General features: G+C 42.2%; 1 protein-coding gene across 2 annotated transcripts in view; it reads left to right on the top strand.

Annotated features, from left to right (window-relative positions):
* Positions 1–24,234, top strand: part of LOC126145420 (glutathione S-transferase 1-like) — a 79,662-nt gene extending 55,428 nt beyond the window's left edge. The window contains exons 5-6 of one of the 2 annotated variants that reach the window (XM_049915557.1): positions 2,737–2,898; positions 23,936–24,234. In XM_049915557.1, coding sequence (XP_049771514.1) covers positions 2,737–2,898; positions 23,936–24,100 — 327 coding nt within the window. In that variant the 3' untranslated portion in view covers positions 24,101–24,234. The remainder of the gene's footprint in view (positions 1–2,736; positions 2,899–23,935) is intronic. The other variant, XM_049915556.1, reaches the window with a different exon arrangement.
* Positions 24,235–24,923: the final 689 nt, after the last annotated feature.

Genomic DNA, 24,923 nt, shown 5'->3' with positions numbered 1-24,923 from the left:
TTTCTGTCCTGTTGAGGGAGGTGTAGTACGGCGGTTTTTACTGTTATAAATTGCCACTTCAACATATTTATTTGGATCATCTGACCACTTTCATGTGTCAGCGTCAGCAAAGAACTTATTTTCGTAATCATGTAGTCACTTGTTCATCAGTTACACAGTTATGACCGAACAACGTGAAAACATTACGTTTTCTCTCAAATATCATTACAGGTTGTGAGACATGGTGTACGGGTATAACCAAGAAAACAGGGAACAGTTGAGTCAAAGGAAGACTGATACACTACCAAAACTGAAGAAAATATACAGGTTAGAACAAACAGCTGAGCTTATTTGGCGAAGCACTGTGTAAAGAAACGATTGGCAATTTATATACCCAAGTATTAGCAGTTGCGATACTCTCCCAGAGAATCAGGAATCAGTGTTAGGTCATTATTGATCAAAACCATAATGAAAATGGTTTAGTACAAATACTTCTATCATGGTGTGAATTCTTGTTACTTTTTCTCGTTCCCAAGAATGTCAAAGGTATTTTAGGACGCACAAGTGGTGATTCAAATATCGCCCACTACGTGAAACAGCGCTGTATAAACCGGCACCCGACCCAACTTACGATTTTGGCCGCGCGGAGTGGCTGCGCGGTTTGAGGCGCCATGTCACTGACTGCGCGGCCCCTCCCACCGGAGGTTCGAGTCCTCCCTCGGGCATGGGTGTGTGTGATGTTCTTAGCTTGTTAGTTTAAGTAGTGTGTGAGTCTAGAGATTGATGACCTCAGCCGTTTGGTCCCTTAGGAATTCACACACATTAAAACATTTTTACGATTTTGTTTGGATGCAAGTTGGTCAAATGATTCGAAACAGTGTGTAACAGAGGAATTCGACAGGAGACTTCGTCACAGCAGCCTTTTTACGCTCTGGAAATGATCTGTTTCTACTCTTGAGAGCAGTAATGCAAACCTCACTGGTCCACCAGGCCGCAAAAATATGTAGTGAAGAGACGCAGAAGGGAAGATTCATTCGGAAAACCACTCTGCCATTTCCGTCAAAATGATAATCCAGAAAGCATGCAGGGGAGACAGTTTCATTACAAATCTCGACTCGAATTCGGAAAGGGCAAGGAACAAACCTCCATCCAACCACACACACTGAGAATTTCCGAAGTTTTTCTGAAAGAAGCTGAGCTTGCCCTAATTTTTTTCCTAATCACAGTGTGTTTTCCAATAATATCGACACTGATGCGAGGTTAAATTTGAATGTTCGTACTTTGAAGAGAGTCGCTGCGGAACGTAAACAGAAAGACTCACAAAGAGTGACTGGTAGGTTTCTCGGAGGATTTCTGGGATATCTTAGTTAGTGAAAGGTTTTTCAAGAATCTTAAATTTCTCGTCAGTACCACTCTGCCGTATATGCTGCCGCCTGTGAAAGTTGAGGAGAATTTTTAACAACGTACAGTAGTGCGGAGTAGCATTTATCCTCTCTACTACGTCTAGCTTAGTTTCAGTGACGAATGTTTTACACATACAGATATACCATTTCTTTCAGTTGAAACTAACTCTTGGCTTTAGTATCACATACTGATACCACCGATGTGGCAGTTAGGTTTGTTAAATACAGTTCGTGGCGTACAGTAATGTTCCTCCGCAGTCCAGCAAATATTAACTTACTTTCATAACCATGAGGTCTGTGGCTCGAAACCCGTTTGAATTGCTATTTTTTTTTTCATTCCCAGTAACTCTAACACCAAATATGTCTCGTACGCGACGAGTCTGTTTGATGACGAAGAACCCTTTGTGCATGTAAATTAAGTTTGTTTTACGACAGAACGCCCTGAAAAAAAAACCATGCACTCGCAAAAATTCGGCTTTCATTGCACCTGCTGTATGTTGCAATAATTATTGTTTTCTGTGGTTCTGTGATCGGCATCTAAATGATTCGTGCAGTGCTCCATAGGTTGCCCATTATACATTTCACAAATATAAATACAATAATACCAGGAAAATATACTGATTTGACTAAAAGTTCTTGCGTATCGCGTTTTTATATCCTATCTCCTTACTAAAAAATGTATATTCCCTCTTTTTCCAAAATAAAGATTACAAACTTAATAAATGAATCATTAGATATTGATAATTTGCACAGTCATAATAAATCTACTGTTAGAATTACATGAGGATGGAAAAAGATATGTACCGGCAGTAAGATTCGATCCAATGGTCTCTCATGTATGAAACTAAGCGCTAACTTGTTTGGCTGCAAACTCCTTGACCAACAGCAATCATACAAAGTACATAAGAAAGCCTAAAATTTTCAAACTCCATTTACTCGAAGACGGTTGAGAGTTGCGTCTATCTATTTGCATATGTTGAAGTGCGAATCGTGCTTTGCACACCCTGTCGGTATGAATGAAATCGCTGAAGGAAAGTTCGTATGGTCCCCTGCTTAGGTAACAGCTGATAACTTGCCCAAAGGAGCTTTAGCTGAGCTTGTCTCATATCACCTCAAAGTAACTGAGAAGTACACCACCACCATTACTTACTCTTTCGATTAAAAGACCATGCTACAGTGTGAGAGATTAGTAGTATCACTTTAAAAGAAAGAAACGACTAAAATAATCCCTAGCATTTGTACCTTTCTTGCTGTATAGTGCTGAGTCTTCCTCTTTCGATTTATGTATTCTCTTGAATACCTAAATACAAACAACACTTTAACCACTGTTTCGTTTTTCATACCTTCTCTACAGGCACCACTATTCTATGGCAAACCTGTGCCGCAGAGCGACGCCGACAAGATGAAAGATGGTTTAGACACCTTAAGCAGGATGCTGGACGGCAAACAGTGGCTAGCGGGAGACAACGTCACACTTGCCGATTACGCAGTTGCTGTATCTTTGGCAACTTTAGAGGTAACCATTTGATTTACAACATTATCGTAAATATGAACATAGGCTTCCGCGGCCATTGTAACAGACAATAAAAATTTTTCTGAGCTTGTGACCGCTTTGCCATTACGTAAAACTAGCGACGTTTCGATCACTGTTGCAAGTGACCTTCTTAATCTCTAATGTGAGATACTGCGGTACTCAATGAAATAGATACTGTATGTCGTGTAACAGTCACGTAACTTGTCTTGCTTACAAAAACACCCTGAAGAAGCTCACTTGCAACAGTGACCGCAACGTTGGTAGTTTTACATAATGACAATGCGGTCAAAAACCCAGAAAAATTTTATTGCACATTACCTTGTTTAAACAGAGGATGATGAAGGACATTTCTTGTAACTGGAAAGCTAAATAAGTATGTGAAAGATCAGTTGAAGTTTTAAACTCATGAAAAATTTAACTGACTACCTCTATCAATATATAACGTGGTTATCTCGTTGTTGCATACATCAGATGTTTAAAAAAGAACTTTACTTATATTGATACTAGAAGGTATCAGATAGATTATATAATGGTAAGACAGAGATTTAGGAACCAGGTTTTAAATTGAAAGACGTTTCCAGGGGCAGATATGGACTCTGGCCACAATCTATTGGATATTAACTATGCATTAAAACTGAAGAAACTGCAAAAAGGTGGGAATTTAAGGAGATGGGACCTGGATAAACTGAAAGAACCAGAGGTTGTACAGAGTTTCAGGGAGAGCATAAGGGAACAACTGACAGAAATGGGGAAAAGAAGTACAGTGGAAGGAGAATGGGTAGCTCTGAGGGATGAAGTAGTGAAGGCAGCAGAAGATCAAGTAGGTAAAAAGACAAGGGCTGGTAGAAATCCTTGGGTAACAGAAGAAATATTAAATTTAATTTATGAAAGGAGAAAATATAAAAACGCAGTAAATGAAGCAGGCAAAAAGGAATAAAAACGTCTCAAAAATGAGATCGATAGGAAGTGCTAATTGGCTAAGCAGGGATGGCTAGAGGACAAATGTAAGGATGTAGAGGCTTATCTCAATAGAGGTAAGATAGATACTGCCTACAGGAAAATTAAAGAGACGTTTGGAGAAAAGAGAACCACTTGTATGAATATCAAGAGCTCAGAATATCAAGAGTTCTAAGCAAAGAAGGGAAAGCAGAAAGGTGGAAGGAGTATATAAAGGGTCTATACAAGGGCGATGTACTTGAGGACAATACTATGGAAATGGAAGAGGATGTAGATGAAGATGAAATGGGAGATATAATACAGCGTGAAGAGTTTGACAGATCACTGAAAGACCTGAGTCGAAACAAGGCCCCGGGAGTAGACAACATTCCCTTACAACTACTGACGGCTTTGGGAGGGCCAGTCCTGACAAAACTCTACCATCTGGTGAGTAAGATATATGAGACAGGCGAAATACCCTCAAACTTCAAGAAGAATATAATAATTCCAATCCCAAAGAAAGCAGGTGTTGACAGATGTGAAAATTACCGAACTATCAGTTTAGTAAGTCGCAGCTGCAAAATACTAACGCGAATTCTTTACAGACGAATAGAAAAAATGGTAGAAGCCGACGTCGGGGAAGATCAGTTTGGATTCCGTAGAAATGTTGGAACACGTGAGGCAATACTGACCCTACGACTTATCTTAGAAAATAGATTAAGGAAAGGCTAACCTAAGTTTCTAGCATTTGTAGACTTATAGAAAGCTTTTGACAATGTTGACTGGAATACTCTCTTTCAAATTCTGAAGATGACAGGGGTAAAATACAGGGAGCGAAAGCCTTTTTACAATTTGTACAGAAATCAGGTGGCAGTTATAAGAGTCGAGTGGCATGAAAGGGAAGCAGCGGTTGGGAAGGGAGTGAGACAGGGTTGTAGCCTGTCCCCGATGTTATTCAATCTGTATATTGTGCAAGCAGTAAAGGAAAGAAAAGAAAAGTTAGGAGTAGGTATTAAAATCCATGGAGAAGAAATAAAAACGTTGAGGTTCGCCGATGATATTGTAATTCTGTCAGAGACAGCAAACGACTTGGAAGAGCAGTTGAACGGAATGGACAGTGTCTTGAAAGGAGGATATAAGATGAACATCAACAAAAGCAAAACGAGGATAATGGAATGTAGTCGAATTAAGTCTGGTGATGCTGAGGGAATTAGATTAAGAAATGAGACACTTAAAGTGGTAAAGGAGTTTTACTATTTGGGGAGCAAAATAACTGATGATGGTCGAAGTAGAGATGTAGACTGGCAATGGCAAGGAAAGCGTTTCCCGAAGAGAAATTTGTTAAAATCGAGTATAGATTTAAGTGTCAGGATGTCGTTTCTGAACGTATTTGTATGGAGTGTAGCCATGTATGGAAGTGAGGCATGGACGATAAATAGTTTGGATAGGAAGAGAATAGAAGTTTTTGAAATGTGGTGCTACAGAAGAATGCTGAAGATTAGATGGGTAGATCACATAACTAATGAGGAGCTTTAGAATAGAATTGGGGAGAAGAGGAGTTTGTGACACAACCTGACAAGAAGAAGGGGCCGGTTGGTAGGACATGTTCTGAGGCATGAAGGGATCACAAATTTAGCACTGGAGATCAGCGTGGAAGGTAAAAATCGTAGAGGGAGACCAAGAGATGAATACACTAAACAGATTCAGAAGGATGTAGGTTGCAGTAAGTACTGGGAGATGAAGAAGCTTGCACAGGATAGAGTAGCATGGAGAGCTGCATAAAACCAGTCTCAGGACTGAAGACAACAACAGCAACTTATATTGAATAATTAATTTAGTTACTGTTTATGCTATATAAATTTATTTTTCGGGTCGTTTTTGTAATGATTAAAGTGTCATATGCGACTACTATTTACATTAACAACATAAGCATTGTGTCACTAGTTTAGAGGTTTAAATATTTATCTATTTAACATGATAAGATAAGATAAATCTGGTCCTCTGTTACATCCAACCACGCACTCTACGTATTTTATATTACGTTAATTACTATAAGCATTTAATTAGTTACATCTGATATAGAATCCAACATGTTGAAGGAATTGTGACATAAATAGAACAAAATAGGTTTTACATTCGCTTGTGAAAAGTACAGCTATAAAGACAAATTAGAAGCTGTTAGATTTCAACTGTCAGCACTAGCGGACAGTATTGAAGGAAGGAGAACCCGAGGAATGTTGTAAAACACAACTAATATAAAAAGAGAGAAAGTGACACGACACTGACAAATGAAAACTGAAGGAAGTGTAACTGGGTGAACAGGGGAGCAGGTAGTTTACCATTTAAGAAAGGGAAACTTGTAATATATATTTCTTTTTTTAAAAAAAAGGTATAAGATTCACAGACGGAACTCAAGGAAATTTCTGTGTTACGAATGGGTGTAGCCCAGATACTAGATAAGTGAGACCTTGTGTTCAGTTAACGACGAGAAGTGAGTCACTTAATCTCTGTTGTGAGATACTGCGGTTCTCAATGAAGTAGATACTGTATGTCGTGTAACAGTTGCGTAACTTGTCCAGATGCAACCATATAAACGAATCTTATGAAGACTATCATGCCGGCCGCGGTGTCCGTGCGGTTCTAGGCACTTCAGTCCGGAACCGCGTGACTGCTACGGTTGCAGGCTCGAATCCTGGCTCGGGCATTGATGTGTGTGGTGTCCTTAGGTTAGTTAGGTTTAAGTAGTTCTAAGTTCTATGGGACTGATGACCTCAGATGTTGAGTCCCATAGTGCTCAGAGCCGTTTGAACCATTTTTTTGACTATCATGGCCAAATAGATGGATGTTGCCAGATGTATGCACAGAAGCCTTCATTTTTGGTACTACCCATCCAGAATTATCACTAATCGTGATATGGTGAACTGCATCGCAAAATTATACGTTCGGTATGACGAGTGACTGCACATGTTTACGTTTCACACCCTGAGGAAACGTATTCAGAAATTTCTCGGGGATATCGGAAGTTTTCCTTCATGTTATGGTACTTCGTTATTGTTGATCAACTAGTAGGTGTCGACACATTTTGGTAGGTTGGTTTGTGGGATTGAAGGGACCAGACTGCTAGGGCCATTGATCCCACGACACATTTTAAATGGAACCATCATACAATGTAATTTCTGTAGTACTTTCTACGTTGATTCTCGTATAGTCTGACAGCTACTAAACACTTATGACGCGAACAGACTTTAGAGTCTTAGTGAAAAACAGCTACACATTTATTAACCTTGTGTCTGAAAGCTACTGAATCAGTTATACAGGGTGATTCCGCCATGTTCTTACAAACATTTAGGGCTGATGGGGAAGAGTAAACGTTTCACTTTGAGTTTATCAATCAGGGTCCGGAAACGACCATTAGCGAAAATCGTTCTCATGCCATTGAAAGGGGAATACATGTCCCTTTACTGCTGTTGCTAAGATGGTGCGGCGGGTAACTTTTAAGGCGTGAGCCAAACAGGAAAAAAATAGCTAGTAAATATGGGTTCTAAATTGCATACTTTAAGAGCATTGGACACCTGTTCAGTAGCGAAGATGAAGAAGTACGGTATGCATTTTAGAATCCACGATTTTGTTCTATACAGCCACATCTGAAAGTTGCCTAACCTACAATCTTAACGACTACAGTAACTACACATTTATCCCACTGTCAGGAGAATCAAAACGACTTTCGGCTATGTCTTTCGACTTGGTCCTTTCCAGACCAGTGTCCCTTTCCTCGTAATGATACATTTACCATTCTTCGTCATCCTTGAAAGTCCGCTACATCATCACGGAATCATCCTGTGGTTGAACTGTGCGATGACGAATAATACCACTCTATAAAACCACCACAGCAGGTCCTAAGCGACGGACTGAATACACGACCAGGACAAGAAAGGCCCTCAAAAACTCCGCACGCCCATGAAAGTGTAAGACTGCAGCACGCCCGAGTAATCCGATACGTTGTTGTTGTTTACTTGGCCTAGACCCAGAAAGCCGTCAATCGCCAAGTTGTTGTTGCTCAGGCCAGAGACACAACTCCCGCCAGCGCATCGCTATCCATTCCTCTAGGACACCCAGCTCTTCTCTTGTCAGCTAGAAAGCGGCGACTAACTGGAGAAGCAGCACGGGGGCGACAATGTCGGCGTCATACGGTAGGTAATCGGTATGCCGAATAAAGGCACAAAAATACGCCCACGAAAATGAAAAATGGTGGGATAAATGTATCTTACATTTTTTGCAGCGGAAACACATTATCTTATTGTTTACGTGCGAATGGGAGTATTACATTCCAACGAATCACATCCCTTTCATATTTCGATCCATCTGCTGTTTCAACGCTGTGACTTTCAAAGTCAGTAAGTGACATCAACGAAAACTCCGAAGTGATGCGGCGTTTCTATGCAACATTTTATTCACAGATGAAGCCTCGTTTACAAACTTTGGGTAAAAAAGTTCGCAACACACTGAGGTGACAAAATTCATAGGATAATTCACACTATTGTGTCGTACCTCCTTTTGCACGGCGTAGTGCAGAAACTCGACTTGGTATGGACTCAACAAGTCGCTGGAAGTTCTCTGCAGAAATATAGAGCCGCTAAAGTCGTCCATAATAGCGGATTTGTTGCCAATGCAGGATTTACCGCACGAACTGATCTGGATTATGTCCCGTAAATGTTCGACTGGACTCATGTCGGGTGATCTGGGTAGCCAGATCACATACGCTCGTAGTGTCCAGAATGTTCTCCAAACCAATCGCGAACAACTGCGGCCTGGTAACGTGGCGTGTTGTCATCCATAAAAATCAAATCATTGTTTGGCCTCCAAGTAGTCCAATATAACGATTTCCAGTCGGTTCAGTGGACCAGACGACCAAGTCCATTCCACGTAAACATAGCTAACACCATTATGGAGGCACAACCAGCTTTCACAGTTCCTTGTTGACAACTTGGGTCCATGACTTCGAGGAGCCTGCGCCACGCTCGAATCTTACTATCAGCTCTCACTAAATGAAATCGCGGCTCATCTCACCAGGCCACGGTTTTCCAGCCGTCTACGGTCCAACCAATATGGGCACAAGCCAGAAGAGGCGTTGCAGGCGACGTCGCGCTGTTAGCAAAGGCACTCGCGTCAATCGTCTGTTGCCATAGCCCATTAACGCCACATTTCGCCGCACTGTTCTGGCGGATATGTTGATTGTGTGTCCCACATTGATTTATGCGGTTGATTCACACAATGTTACTTGCCTATTAGTACTGCCAACTCCACGAAAGTGCCGCTGCTCTCGATCATGAACTGAAGGCCGTCGGCCGATTCGTTGTCTGTGGTGAGAGGTAATGCCAGAAATTTGGTATTCTCGGCGCACACTTTACTCTGTGCATCTCGGAATACTGAATTCCCTTCGGACATCCGAAATGGAATGTTCCATGCGTATACCTTCAACTATCATTCCACGTTCGAAGTCTTTTATTACCATCGTGCGGACATAATCATTTCTGAAACCTTTTCACATGAATCACCATATTGTTTATTTATTTATCGTCTCAAAATTACAGATAAAAAAGTGTTGACATAATTTTACACAAAAGAACGCCAAAATTGGACACTGCAAGTGCATTTGGTGTAGTTTTCATAAATTGTGCAGGTGAAAAGATAGTTGTTGTTGATTTCTGCCAGTCAGTGTGCCTTATCAAGAACCCCATCATAGCCTTCTGTTTTATTAACCCATTTTAATGAGGAACACTGAAGGAAGTGGCTGTTAGTCTGCTCAACGCCACACTGGCAAAGACCCGAGTCCACAGAGAAACACCAAGTCCGCAGATTGGTCTTGCATCTTGTTGTGTTTGATCGTAATCTATTGAGAGACCTCCACATTGACCGATTCTCCGAATGTCCAGGGGAAAGTTCTTTCTTTGGAGCTATCCATTCTCCCAAATACCGACATTTCTCCCGCCATCGCGAGATCCTTGCGGCAAGTGCATTCTCGATGAGAGCCTCAGTAGTTGTCGAGAAGCTCTTTCTCGATTTCAGCCTAGGATGTGCGGGCTGTCGACCATATAGTGGATGGGCTTCCACTTTGCCACCTCACGTCTCATCTCCGGATGGGCTATGCCAGCGAGAAAATAGAGTTTGTCCACACGAGTAGGTCTTAAGCAACCCGTGATAATTTGGCAAGACTCATTTAGAGCCACATCTACGTTCCTGGCATGACTGGACTTGTACCATACCGAACATGCATATTCAGCAGTGGAATAACAGAGAGCAAGCGCGCTTGAGTGCACAATGCATGGATTAGCACCCCATGATGTACCTGAATACAGTTGACAGCTCCGCTAGTGTACTCCCGTTTTATATCAAGCGTATGCGGTACGGCCGCCAGCTGTATGTGCGCTTATCGCTATCCCATGACTATTGTCATATCAGTGTATAACGTACTGTTCTGTTGAAACTATACACTGGCTGAGAGAAGTCGACAACAATTACTTTTTCGTGTCAACTTGTGGCATCACCCGCTGATATGAAAAGATAGTTGTTGTCGATTTCTCTCAGCCAGTGTGCCTTTTCAAGAACCGCATTATAGGTCTCTGTGTTATTACCCCATTTTAATCACACACAAATATCTACAGATCCAAACAAACATGCTTCCACAAGCATCTCATTGTACATAAAGAAACGTGTGCGGTACCAATACAACGATTGTGCCAAATGGTTCAAATGGCTCTGAGCACTATGGGACTCAACTGCTGTGGTCATAAGTCCCCTAGAACTTAGAACTACTTAAACCTAACTAACCTAAGGACATCACCCACATCCATGCCCGAGGCAGTATTCGAACCTGCGACCGTAGCGGTCGTGCGGTTCCAGACTGTAGCGCCTTTAACAGCTCGGCCACTCCGGCCGGCATAACGATTGTGCCGTCCATGTCAGAGAGATATTGAAAGACCTCCTTAACAGAACATTTGGATGAGATCGTTCTTTTGGGAGACACAAAATGACATGCAGATTTATCATATTTATCACTTCTTGGGTTTTATGTATGAAGAAAAGTAAGAGTTCTACAAGAAAATCCCGATGGCTTCCGAAGAGATGAAATACTGTGTAATACGTCCCTGTAAACTGGTACGTCCAGTAGAAATTCAACATAAGTAGACTGTCGGGCCGGTACTGGTGCAGACAGGCCTCGCACGACGGGTCACCACCCATACCCCTCGGGCAAGTAATTCCATGTGGTATATTCAGGGTCACTAAGTACGACGCCTACCCGCGCCTATTTGGCAACTGTGTGACATAAAAATTTCTAGGAAATCAATATCATCGTCATCCTCTTCCCCTACCCTTTCTCTCACAAGGATAACAGGATGACTTAAAACCAGTCCCCCTCCCCTCCTTTCATTAGTATTCCAGTTGTGTGAGTTCCGTCATTCAGGGACTGTGTGCCATATTGAGAACATCACTGAATCTCGCGCAGAATAAAATAATAGCATGACTGTCACATTCAAGCGTAAGTATTAGTCCATCCATCTCTCTCTACCCATTCCTCTACGCAAACTGTGCGACAGAAAAAATGTGGTAAATCTTGTGGTAAATCTATTCCTCTACGCAGACTGTGTGACAGAAAAAATGTGGGAAATCTTACATTATTTATGACGGAAGACACTTCACAGCGTGTGACTAAAAAATAGCAAGAATTTCAAATTGGTACAGTGTCCTATTGGCAGTATTACTATATTTAATGACGTTATGGCATTTTCTGTAAGCACTCCAATGTATGACCACTTCACATTCCTATTAACAATTTTGTTACTTTTTTTGACTGATTCTGCCACACATTTCAAGATAGTCAGCCAAAGATGCATGTAAGTACAGGACTTTCATTGTTTAACGATTACTACAGTATGATACTTTAACAAGCAGATTGATATCCCACATTAAACAATTAGCACAGTGTTTTTTTAAACATATACATCAATATCCCTTGTTAAACAATTTGCACACTGCAATAAATAATACCGTGCTATGTATGGAGTTTACCAGGGACTGATCCTTGCATTATTAATGGATCAGATTGTCTTGGAGGAATCTGGCACTCTAAGATTACAGCTGGCTTCACACAGTGGTGACAAATGGCAGCTGTGACGTTCCCACACACAACACGTCGTTAACACTGTAAGCAAATACCCTTACCAACAGAGGACGGGAAGAGGATAGACATGCACTTTATTTAAGAAAACAAACTAAGAAAACTACGAAGATGAGTCCTACGTGTAATTTTCGCTGTACCCGTGGTCTAGGGGTAGCATCTTCGATTCATAATCAAAACGTCTTCGGTCCCGGGTTCGATCCCCGCCGCTGCCTAAATTTTGATAAATAATCAGCATTGGCGGCCGAAGACTTACGGCATAAGAAGCCAGCCTCATTCTGCCAACGCCCTTGTCAAAGAGGGCGGAGGAGCGGATAGAGGTTCAGGGCACTCTCTTGTCCTAGGGGTGGGAAATTGCCCCTAAAGGCGGAAGAATCAGCAATGATCAACGACATGAGGATGCAGAAGGCAATTAAAACCACTGCATTAAAGACACGTAACGTGTATCCACAGGACATGTGGCCTGTAGTTGAAGAAGTGTCATGATGATCTCTCCATTGGCAAAAGATTCCGGAATAGTCCCCCATTCGGATCTCCGGGAGGGGACTGCCAAGGGGGAGGTTACCATGAGAAAAAGATTGAATAATCAACGAAAGGATAACATTCTACGAGTCGGGGCGTGGAATGTCAGAAGCTTGAACGTGGTAGGGAAACTAGAAAATCTGAAAAGGGAAATGCAAAGGCTCAATCTACATATAGTAGGGGTCAGTGAAGTGAAGTGGAAGGAAGACAAGGATTTCTGGTCAGATGAGTATCGGGTAATATCAACAGCAGCAGAAAATGGTATAACAGGTGTAGGATTCGTTAGAATAGGAAGATAGGGCAGAGGGTGTGTTACTGTGAACAGTTCAGTGACCGGTTTGTTCTAATCAGAATCGACAGCAGACCAACACCGACAACGATAGTTTAGGTATACATGCCGACGTCGCAAGCTGAAGATGAACAGATAGAAAAAGTGTATGAGGATATTGAAAGGGTAATGCAGAATGTAAAGGGGGACGAAAATCTAATAGTCATGGGCGACTGGAATGCAGTTGTAGGGGAAGGAGTAGAAGAACGTTACACGAGAATATGGGCTTGGGACAAGGAATGAAGGAGGAGAAAGACTAATTGAGTTCTGTAACAAGTTTCAGCTGGTAATAGCGAATACCCTGTTCAAGAATCACAAGAGGAGGAGGTATACTTGGAAAAGGCCGGGAGATACGGGAAGATTTCAATTAGATTACATCATGGTCAGACAGAGATTCCGAAATCAGATACTGGATTGTAAGGCGTACCCAGGAGCAGATATAGACTCAGATCACAATATAGTAGTGATGAAGAGTAGGTTGAAGTTCAAGACATTAGTCAGGAAGAATCAATACGCAAAGAAGTGGGATACGGAAGTACTAAGGAATGACGAGATACGTTTGAAGTTCTCTAACGCTATAGATACAGCAATAAGGAATAGCGCAGTAGGCAGTACGGTTGAAGAGGAATGGACATCACTAAAAAGGGCCATCACAGAAGTTGGGAAGGAAAACATAGGTACAAAGAAGGTAGCTGCGAAGAAACTATGGGTAACAGAAGAAATACTTCAGTTGATTGATGAAAGGAGGAAGTACAAACATGTTCCGGGAAAATCAGGAATACAGAAGTACAAGTCGCTGAGGAGTGAAATAAATAGACGAAATGGCTGCAGGAAAAATGTGAAGACATCGAAAAAAGATATGATTGTCGGAAGGACAGACTCAGCATACAGGAAAGTCAAAACAACCTTTGGTGACATTAAAAGCAGCGGTGGTAACATTAAGAGTGCAACGGGAATTCCACTGTTAAATGCAGAGGAGAGAGCAGATAGGTGGAAAAAATACATTGAAAGTCTCTATGAGGGTGACGATTTGTCTGATGTGATAGAAGAAGAAACAGGAGTCGATTTAGAAGAGATAGGGGATCCATATTAGAATCGGAATTTAAAAGAGCTTCTGAGGACTTACGGTCAAATAAGGCAGAAGGGATAGATAACATTCCATCAGAATTTCTAAAATCATTGGGGGAAGTGGCAACAAAACGACTATTCACGTTGGTGTGTAGAATATACGAGTCTGGCGATATACCATCTGACTTTCGGAAAAGCATCATCCACACAATTCCGAAGACGGCAAGCGCTGACAAGTGCGAGAATTATCGCACAATCAGCTTAACAGTTCATGCATCGAAGCTGCTTACAAGAATAATATACAGAAGAATGGAAAAGAAAATTGAGAATGCACTAGGTGACGATCAGTTTGGCTTTAGGAAAAGTAAAGGGACGAGAGAGGCAATTCTGACGTTACGGCTGATAATGGAAGCAAGGCTAAAGAAAAATCAAGACACTTTCATAGGATTTGTCGACCTGGAAAAAGCGTTCGACAATATCAAATGGTACAAGCTGTTCGAGATTCTGAAAAAAGTAGGGGTAAGCTACAGGGAGAGACGGGTCATATACAACATGTACAACAACCAAGAGGGAATAATAAGAGTGGACGATCAAGAACGAAGTGCTCGTATTAAGAAGGGTGTAAGACAAGGCTGTAGCCTTTCGCCCCTACTCTTCAATCTGTACATCGAGGAAGCAATGATGGAAATAAAAGAAAGGTGAAAGGATATCAATGATACGATTCGCTGATGACATTGCTATCCTGAGTGAATGTGAAGAAGAATTAAATGATCTGCCGAACGGAATGAACAGTCTAATGAGTACACAGTATGGTTTGAGAGTAAATCGGAGAAAGACGAAGGTAATGAGAAGTAGTAGAAATGAGAACAGCGATAAACTTAACATCAGGATTGATGGTCACGAAGTAGATGAAGTTAAGGAATTCTGCTACCTAGGCAGTAAAATAACCAATGACGGACGGAGCAAGGAGGACATCAAAAGCAGACTCGCTATGCCAAAAAAGGCATTTCTGGCCAAGAGAAGTCTACTAATATCAAATACCGGCCTTAATTTGAGGAAGAAATTTCTAAGGATGTACGTCTGGAGTACAGCATTGTATGGTAGTGAAACGTGGAGTGTTGGAAAGCCGGAACAGAAGAGAATTGAAGCATTTGAGATGTGGTGCTATAGACGAATGCTGAAAATTAGGTGGACTGATAAGGTAAGGAATGAGGAGGTTCTACGCAGAATCGGAGAGTAAAGGAATATGTGGAAAACACTGATTAGGAGAAGGGACAGGATGATAGGACATCTGCTAAGACATGAGGGAATGACTTCCATGTTACTAGAGGGAGCTGTAGAGGGCAAAAACTGTAGAGGAAGACAGATTGGAATACGTCAAGCAAATAATTGAGGACGTAGGTTGCAAGTGCTACTCTGAGATGAAGAGGTTAGCACAGGAAAGGAGTTCATGGCGGGCCGCATCAAACCAGTCAGTAGACTGATGACAAAAAAAAAAGTAATTTTCTCTGCAGTCCTTGCGAATTTTGCGACAGCACCGCGCTTTGTGGTGGTCAGGAGTTACTGCTGGGACGGCCCACTGATGCCAGTCGCCACCCCCGCCAGAAGCTGGACCCGCGGCTACAGCCGACAGGCCTCATTTTGCCTGGGACAACCACATTATAGACGACAGCTAGGTCGGGAGGGATAGGCAGAAAGATTGACAGATATACAGGGCGGGGAAAAGTTGTTTCACTAAATTTTAACCCTGGATAGCTGAGGTCAGTAGGAACCAAAATTACTAATGTTGTGTAGGTCTACAAAGCACCATTTTTAAACTGCGGAAACATGACGCCACAAGCTCCAATTGGCCGGGGATTGCCTGTTGCCGAATGCTTTGGGCAACGCATGACTGCGAATGCTCTGCCTGCCGGTGAGTTTTGTAGCCAAGGCGCCCCCCCCCCCCCCCCCCTTTTTATTTAATCTCATTTTGTTCGTTGCATCTGCTCGTGGCGGACGTCGTATGACATCCGTTTAAGTTAGTTGGTGATCGATTAGCTCAGTTTTTTTATTACAGAAGGCTGCTAACCCTCTGACCGAACACGCTGAGCTACCGTGCCGGCTTGCACTCTCGGTGGTAGCGCGCCAGCCTTCCACTCTGGAGACCTGAGCGCGAATCAACCAGGCACCTGACACATCCATCGCATTGATGATTCGACGTAGAACAAACCTGTCAACAGCTGTTAGTTCGTGTACAGAAAGTATTTTACAAATTGTGTCAGCCCAGAAAATGGCCCTTTTTGTAGCTAGGACATTGTTTATTTAAAGCAGGTGCTCGAACTGGCGACCCTCGGACGCAACACAATCTTGGTAACGTCTAACGGTGCTTTGCTGAACTCTTTGAAAGATCTAATGTGATTGGCGGTATGCTGAATGCGATCCATTAATTTCTTTTCGTTTCTCGGTGGTTCGCAGCCGGGTGGGTGAACTAGAACCTTGAAGAATTCCCACCACAGGAAAAAGTCCGCTGCCGTGAGGTCTGTTGATCGCGGGGGCCATGTCCTACGAGCACTTCTGTCAATTACCGGCCCGTCGAAGAGTTTATTTAAATATCCGCGCAGAGCACGACTGTTAGGTGCGGGCGCCCAATCACGCTGCAACCCTATGCGTAGCCATGTGTCCAGGGGAACGTCTTCCAGCAGGACGGGTAGAGTTCCTTGCAAAAAGTGAAGGTAATTTGCCCTGGTAAGTCGAGGAGGCAGACGGACCAGTCCAATCGGATGGTCACCCACAATGCCTGCCCAAATCGTTCTTGGTGTCCGAGGACGTACGTTACGTGAGGATTTGTCCTTGCCTACTAATGAATGTTTCGAGTGTTGTAAATGCCATCTCATTGTAAGGCGCACTCGTCGGTAAAGAACGCAACGGAGCTCGTGCAACACGTCGCAGAAACCACCGGAAAACCCTAGCCTATGTTCATAGTCTGCCACAGGATTTAGGTCTTGGACAGGGTGGAAACTAAATGCATGGTGGCCGTCATCCCTCAAAACCTTCCAGACTAACCGATGAGTCACCCCCATGTCGTGCCCAAGTGCTGGAGTACTTGTCGTAGGTGCTACCTCCAAGCACTCGAGAACAGTCTCTTCAAATGCAGCATCCCCTCGTGTTCGAGGTCTTCGAGTATCACCATGATATCCCGGTAATGATCCTGTTTCTCCAGGTCACCGGTGAATTGCTGTAAGCGCTTACGGGTGTTGATAGCGTCTTGCTGGATACCGTTCCTCATACAATCGTCGAGCTTCATGCGCATTATCGTTGGCTAGTCCATAAACGAAAACCATATCTCGTATTCCTTCAAACGAATACTGTGCCGCCGTGCTTACTGTACGAGGTGCATTCAAGTTCTAAGGCCTCCGATTTTTTTCTCCGGACTGGAAAGAGGTAGAAACATGCGCATTGTTTTAAAATGAGGCCGCGTTCATTGTCAATACGTCACAGAGATAGCAGCACCGTACGATAGATGGAATTTTACCGCCAGCGGCGAGAATAAGAACTGTTTTAAATACTTAAAATGGCGACGTTTTCCTTACTTGAACAGCGTGCAATCATTCGTTTTCTGAATTTGCGTGGTGTGAAACCAATTGAAATTCATCGACAGTTGAAGGAGACATGTGGTGATGAAGTTATGGATGTGTCGAAAGTGCGCTCATGGGTGCGACAGTTTAATGAAGGCAGAAAGAACATCCTGTGACAACAAACCGAAACAACCCCGGGCTCACACAAGCCGGTTTGACGACATGATTGAGAAAGTGGAGAGAATTGTTTTGGGGGATCGCCGAATGACTGTTGAACAGATCGCCTCCAGAGTCGGCATTTCTGTGGGTTCTGTGCACACAGTCCTGCATGACGACCTGAAAATGCGAAAAGTGTCATCCAGGTGGGTGCCACGAATGCTGACGGACGACCACATGGCTGCCCGTGTGGCATGTTGCCAAGCAATGTTGACGCGCAACGACAGTATGAATGGGACTTTCTTTTCGTCGGTTGTGACAATGGATGAGACGTGGATGCCATTTTTCAATCCAGAAACAAAGCGCCAGTCAGCTCAATGGAAGCACACAGATTCACCACCACCAAAAAAATTTCGGGTAACCGCCAGTGCTGAAAAAATGATGGTGTCCATGTTCTGGGACAGCGAGGGCGTAATCCTTACCCATTGCGTTCCAAAGGACACTACGGTAACAGGTGCATCCTACGAAAATGTTTTGAAGAACAAATTCCTTCCTGCACTGCAACAAAAACGTCCGGGAAGGGCTGCGCGTGTGCTGTTTCACCAAGACAACGCACCCGCACATCGAGCTAACGTTACGCAACAGTTTCTTCGTGATAACAACTTTGAAGTGATTCCTCATGCTCCCTACTCACCTGACCTGGCTCCTAGTGACTTTTGGCTTTTTCCAACAATGAAAGACACTCTCCGTGGCCGCACATTCACCAGCCGTGCTGCTATTGCCTCAGCGATTTTCCAGTGGTCAAAACAGACTCCTAAAGAAGCCTTCGCCGCTGCCATGGAATCATGGCGCCAGCGTTGTGAAAAATGTGTACGTCTGCAGGGCGATTACGTCGAGAAGTAACGCCAGTTTCATCGATTTCTGGTGAGTAGTTAATTAGAAAAAAAATCGGAGGCCTTAGAACTTGAATGCACGTCGTATGACTAATTCGCAGGTGACGTTTGTGTGCTCCGAAGCGAAGCTTACGCGTGAATGCCTCTGTCGTGTGGTGGAGACAGACATGAAGACCTATTCGACTCGTGTGCGTATCTCGTTGGAGCTGTGACTGGTCGAGGGACGTTTGTACGTGTGAACCGACGAACGTAGCGCTGCCCGTCAACCGACGAAAGCAACAGGGCAATCCCAGGGCCAGTCGGAGCGACTGCTGAATATTTCACTAATCGTCAAAAATTCTCCCACCCCTGAGACGGCAAAAACATGTGGGACGTGTCCCCCGCACAGCACTTTCTCGCTCTCTGGCAGTGAAAACGCGATAGCGGCCGGCCGAGGAAGCCAGCTGTGCCCTCGTTTACCATTATCACTAGCTCGCTAGCGGAAGCAGAGGAGCCCGATAACACAGACTGATAATTGCCTAAACATGAAGACTTCAGCATAGGAGGAAAAGGCAGGCTGTACAAAAGGCTCTAATATTTTTTTTATTAAATGTCTTTCTGGTCCCTGAGAATTTTTCTAATAATGTGTCGTTGTTAATATTAAGTTGACATACCACTGTCACTAGCAAAGTTCTCCTTTAGAGAAATATTTTTTTTTTAAGTCGTCAGTACTGAAAATGCTCTGGGACACTAACAGTGATAATTATACGATTAGTTGATTTATGATGACGGCCTGACCAAGTCTAGCAACAGTGATGGAATAATTAAATTTCTTTATCTAAAATGCCAATGAAAAGACAACCTTTAACAAGGAGCTGTGTATATCTGCAAATGCTATCCTACCAACCTCAATCTGTAATAGCTATTTTAATTTAGGCACTAAGGAGCTTGCACAGTATAGATTAACATGGAGAGCTGCATGAAACCAGTCTCAGGACTGAAGACCACAACAACAACAACAGAAGACTACTCTACAGGAATGGGTACTGATTCCATTAGCGCCAGTGTCTGTTGTTTCACCTAAAGCTAGTAGATTGTGACGTGCAGGATACCTAGTTGCTGTTCTTGTGGAGAGCCTTCAATTCAAAAATAAATATTTATGGAAAAGCCTATAGTGCATTGCCATCAGCCTCTATCTATTAATTGCTAAATGTTAATACTATTACAAGATTATACTGTTTCTGATATGTACCTGTTTGTTTAAAAACTGTGTATTACACTTCTTGATTCTGCTTCGTTCAAATAGTAGCTTTCTGATATACTTCGTGATCTTATGTAGTCGTCCTACGAAATTGGCTATGTCCTTCATGTCCGAAGTCTTATGTAAACTAAAGTGCATATAACCAGAGTGAAATTTTTACTATGCAGTGGAGTGTGTGCTGAAATGAAACTATCTGGCAGATTAAAATTGTATGCCAGCCCGAGACTTGAACTGGGGACCAATTGCTTTTAGCGGCCAAGTTCTCTACCATCTTATTTTTCTTTAATCTCACTTTTTTCGTTAGTGGTGGTTGTATCTGTTCGGGGCGGACGCCCCATGATGCTTGTTCAAAGCCATCGTTCTTCCATTAACTCAGTTGTTTGTTGGCGGCTAACCCTCTGATCCAACACGCTGAGTTACCGTGCCGGCGTCATCTGAGCTACCCAAACACGACTCACGACCCCTCCTCACAGCTTTTCTTCCGCCATGACCTGGTCTCCTACCTTCCAAACTTCACAGAAGCTCTCATGCGAGGTCTCGTGTTCGAGTCTCGGTCCGCAACACAGTTTTAATCGGCCATGAAGTTTCAAAGTGCAAATAGTAAACAGCATGGAACCCATTATTTTTACGCAATTGCGCCAACGTTTTATCATTCTTCTCCCAAACAATTAATTTTGTGTCCGAATCATTCATAGTACCGATGACCACGTTGTCTGAGGCGTTATACCGTAAGGATTATCGAGTATACACATCCAGACGCATTGACTCCGTCCGGCGTGCATCTTATTGCTTCACATGGAGTGTAGTGTTCCACTTTTCCGAGACAAGTTCGATAACAAGTTCGCTACTGATTATGCCAGTCAAAGGGAAACTATAACCAGAGTCCTGTTTGACAATAGGTCTTCATTCCCAGTTATTACGTACTACTATACTTACCTCATAGATTAAACTTCACAGCAGCAGCAGAGGTGGCCTTTAAATCTCATCTGAAATTGGTTGTGGATTATAATTATTTTTTGTCCTAAGTTTTTCATGAATTACTAACATTAAAAAGACATCGATAGTTCTTTTAGTTTTCATTTGTATAGCATGTGAGAGACCATCAGTGCAAAGCGACCGCTAGTCATTTTAACACTACTGCTTACATACTGTGCGCTTCTAAATGGCTGATTTAAAAGTGCGTTACCATTCCTTAAGCAGTTTATTTCCGAATTTTATAAATGCCTTTACCGTGGCGAAGCGACCCTTTCCGCTCCAGTTCTGTACACCGATAGGCATTCTGTTAACTTGCTGAAGAAGAATGCAGCTTTGTTGCTGAACAGCTATTGTTATTCACATGCAAAACATGGAATTAGAAAGCCCCAGTTTTTAAACTAACTGTAAGTCTGTGTCACAAAAAGAACTAAAAAATAAAAAACAAACAAGCACTGTCTAGAATCTGGACAGTGCACAGAGCGAATTAGTCTTCTTAACGGAACGTCGACACAGCGTGACTTTTAGACAGAGCTGCTTTGGGTTAGCGAAGCGGAATATCACTATGGTGAAGCACGACTTCTGTTCAGGATAACATTGGTTTTTCCGTGTAATATTTATATCTACTGAGACCAAATTCCTTTAGTGATCTAGCAGAGAGTCGTCGGGCAACGCATTGTTGTCAATGAGCGGTGATTCATTGATTTTATGTGTGGTCTTAGTTAATGATTAGAGAGAACTTTTTGTTGGACACGTGGAACACTGACAAATATGAAACATAAGATTAATTAGACTGAAAATAAAACAGGGACATACACGATGAACGTAATCATATCAATTAGTGATATGGATGAAGAGAAATGCGAAGCTATTTAAGTACGAGGGGGGTTGAATAAGTAATGCAACACATTTTTTTCTGAAAACAGGTTGGGTTTACTCAGTATTTCGATACACCGTATTATTTCCCAGTCATCTCGCTACAAAACCCTATTTTCAACTTCCTCTCCGTTCAAGGAGACAGACTCACGGCACTATACTGGGAGGTACCGTACGGCGGCATAGTACCCTCTTCTGGTCGATGTGTGAGAAGAAGTCCTGGTGCATCAACAACCTCACCATTATCGACGCACTTCTTTCTGCAGAATGCATCCGTCATTGGGCCTAACAGATGGAAGTCGAAAGGTGCGAGATCTGGGCTATAGGGCTGATGAGGAAGAACAGTCACATGAAGTTTTGAGAACTATTCTAGGGTGCGAAGACCTGTGAGAAGCCTTGTATTGCCATCGAGAAAGTGAAGTTCTTTTGAATTTTTGTGGCAACGAACACGCTTAACTCCTTTCATCAGTTTCTTGAGGGTGGCACAGTACACCTCAGAGTTGATGGTTGCACCATGAAGGAGAACATTAAAAACAGAATAACCCCTTCAGAGTCCAAGAAAACCTTCATGACTTCACCTGCTGAGAATGCGGCTTTGAACTTTTTCTTTGGAGGACAGATGGTGTGCCGCCACTCTATGGATTGCGTTTTGTTTCCGGTTCGGTGTGCTGAACACATGCTTCATCACTAGTGACGATGTTCGACAAAAAAATTGTCATGAACATCCCCGAAAGGCGCAATTAATTCCGCATAGATGATCCGTCGTTGCTCTTTATGGTCTTCTGTTAGCCAGCAAGGAACTCACCAGGCACTACCATCAAAGACGTCCAGCTTTGCAGTGAGATGTTTGTGATCCCTCGATCACCTCGAATGAGAGTGTCCGCAAATTCCAGAATAGCAGGAGTCACAGCTGTGTGTGGCCAGTCGGCACTCAGCAGATCGGTCAGGTATGTGCGACCTTGTTGTGTTGATGACAGAGGCAACGTCCAACGATTCACCGTGCTTTTGTTCACTGCTAGGTATCCGTAAACATTCTGCAAGCGCCATTGGATATCTGCGATGCTCTGGTTTTCTGCCAAAAGAAAGTCAATGACAGCTCTCTGCTTGGAATGCACCTCCTCTACAGACATCATTTTGAAGGCTACGTATACCACTCTCACCTATCCGAACTTCTGCAATCTATAGGGGTTGATGCTCGAATATTCGGCTTCGTTCGAGAACAAATCATTGCATTACTTATTGAAAGCCCTTCATTATTTCTTATTAAAAGTGGGTAAAGTTACTAATAGCGTGTTACTAACAAGAGATCATAGTGATTTTTTGCGAATTTTGAATAAAATTACCGTGATGAACTGAGTGCACTAACCATAGTGAAAACGGCATTGTAACAGCAGTGACGCCTGCGGACTTTAAGTGTTACGGTTGAAATGCTTGTGTTGCAATAGCGGATGGGATTTGCGCTCGTTGGCAAGCAACACCTGTGATTTTCTGGACATCTACAGCTTTCTTCCAGATGTTGCTAATATTTATATCTTACGGTGCATGTGCAACGAAAGATTGTGGGTAAAAACTCCGTATTATCCCGAAGAGCATCCATAATATTTAAGATGGTCAAGGAACCTAAACGGCAGACTATCAACGTTTAAGCAATCATTATATTTCTGCTACAAAAATAGTAATGTCACTTACAGCAGAGAAACACCAGTTACTTTGTTAAGCTGGTTCACAGAAAGTTTTTTAAAAAAAATAATTTTTCTTCAATACATAGACAATAGAATAAATTATAACATCAATTGTTTTCTGTTTCTATAAGAATGGTTACTTCCTTCAGATATGTGTCAAATCATTTAGCGTTTTTGATTAAATCCCACAAACCACAAAGATTCCAATTCATGCCATCTCTCAATGAACTTTTCTGAGCTGTGTAATAATTTACAGCCTTTCCTCGTGTTGCTTGTATCTTACTTCCTGAATGAAGTTATAACTAAGCCACAGCTTCATCAGAGGACAAGAAATGTGGATGAATGTTAAACATTCTATAAAAATTAAGTAAGTTTGAAGTAACTTTCGCAGTAATTATAGTTGTAGTAGGTCATAAAACCTCCAGTACACTGATAATTTACCTCTTCAGTACAATAAGCTACCACTTGTTCTTTAATACCAATATCAATTACAACTTATATTTTTGTCTTTCGTTTGTGAATAAATCGCTTAATTAAAATCTTATTTGAATATTATGGTAGTCAGTGTATGAAATTAACATGTGTTGGTCAAAAATCAATTTGTGTTATGTTTCAGTACAATCCAGAATTTGCTATTGATGCTGCTAAGCACCCTAACATCACCCAGTGGATTTCTCGTCTTGAAGAGTCTTCTCCAATGTACAGAGAGCATATAGAACAGTTCTTTGAGACAGTAAGAAAAACAGCCGAAGAAGAAAAGAAGAAAGCTCAACAGAAATAAATATATGAACTACTATTTTCATAAAATTTTGTGATAAATATTTCATATAATAAATAACTTAATTACCTTATCCTAGATACTTATTAACACCTAAATTTTACAATACACACATTAATAAAATCGAAAAATTATACAATATACACATTAATAAAATCGAAAAAAATTTTATACGTAAAACAAAATAAGTTTGAGACTGAAGAGAAGAAAGTAGATATTTAATAATTTTCACTGTCGATATATTCATAGTTGTAACTTCTATGAAAGCTCTCGATTAATGCACTGTCACTCGGTGCGGAGTGATACTATTACTTACAAAATAGTACTGTAAATACAGTTATGTCATAAATTCATTAGTTTCCTACCGTTTGACTATTGCTTATACTATTGGCACTGGCATAGTAAGTGGATATTAATTACAAGTAATCAGAATGTGAGAGCAATACACGAAAAGATGGAAAGGAAGTTTGGGATAATTGGTGTAAATGAAATATATCTTCAAAATGTATATGTCCTAGCAACTGGACATGAGTTACATCTGTTATTTCATATATTTTATGAATGAGTGGTACCTGTTCTTTCGGGCATGTCCGAAAGAACCGATATAACGCGGATTCCGCAGCTCTGAAACGTAGTATGTAAATCGCTGGTGGATGGGTGTTGGTTGGGGAGGAGGGGGTGGAGGGGGAAGGAAAGGTCAGGAAATGAACTGATGATTTCAGCTGCGTCGGGACTTCGTGCGGAAACGGCGGTGACGGGTGGATGTGCGTGCTGGACATGTCTGAAAGAACAGATACGACACGGCCTTATAACTGCTTCGCCACGA

The sequence above is a fragment of the Schistocerca cancellata genome, chromosome 2 (genome assembly GCF_023864275.1).
Source record: "Schistocerca cancellata isolate TAMUIC-IGC-003103 chromosome 2, iqSchCanc2.1, whole genome shotgun sequence".
NCBI lineage: Eukaryota > Metazoa > Arthropoda > Insecta > Orthoptera > Acrididae > Schistocerca > Schistocerca cancellata.
Note: the sequence above shows the minus strand (reverse complement) of the source record. Positions and strands in the feature narration are given on the sequence as shown.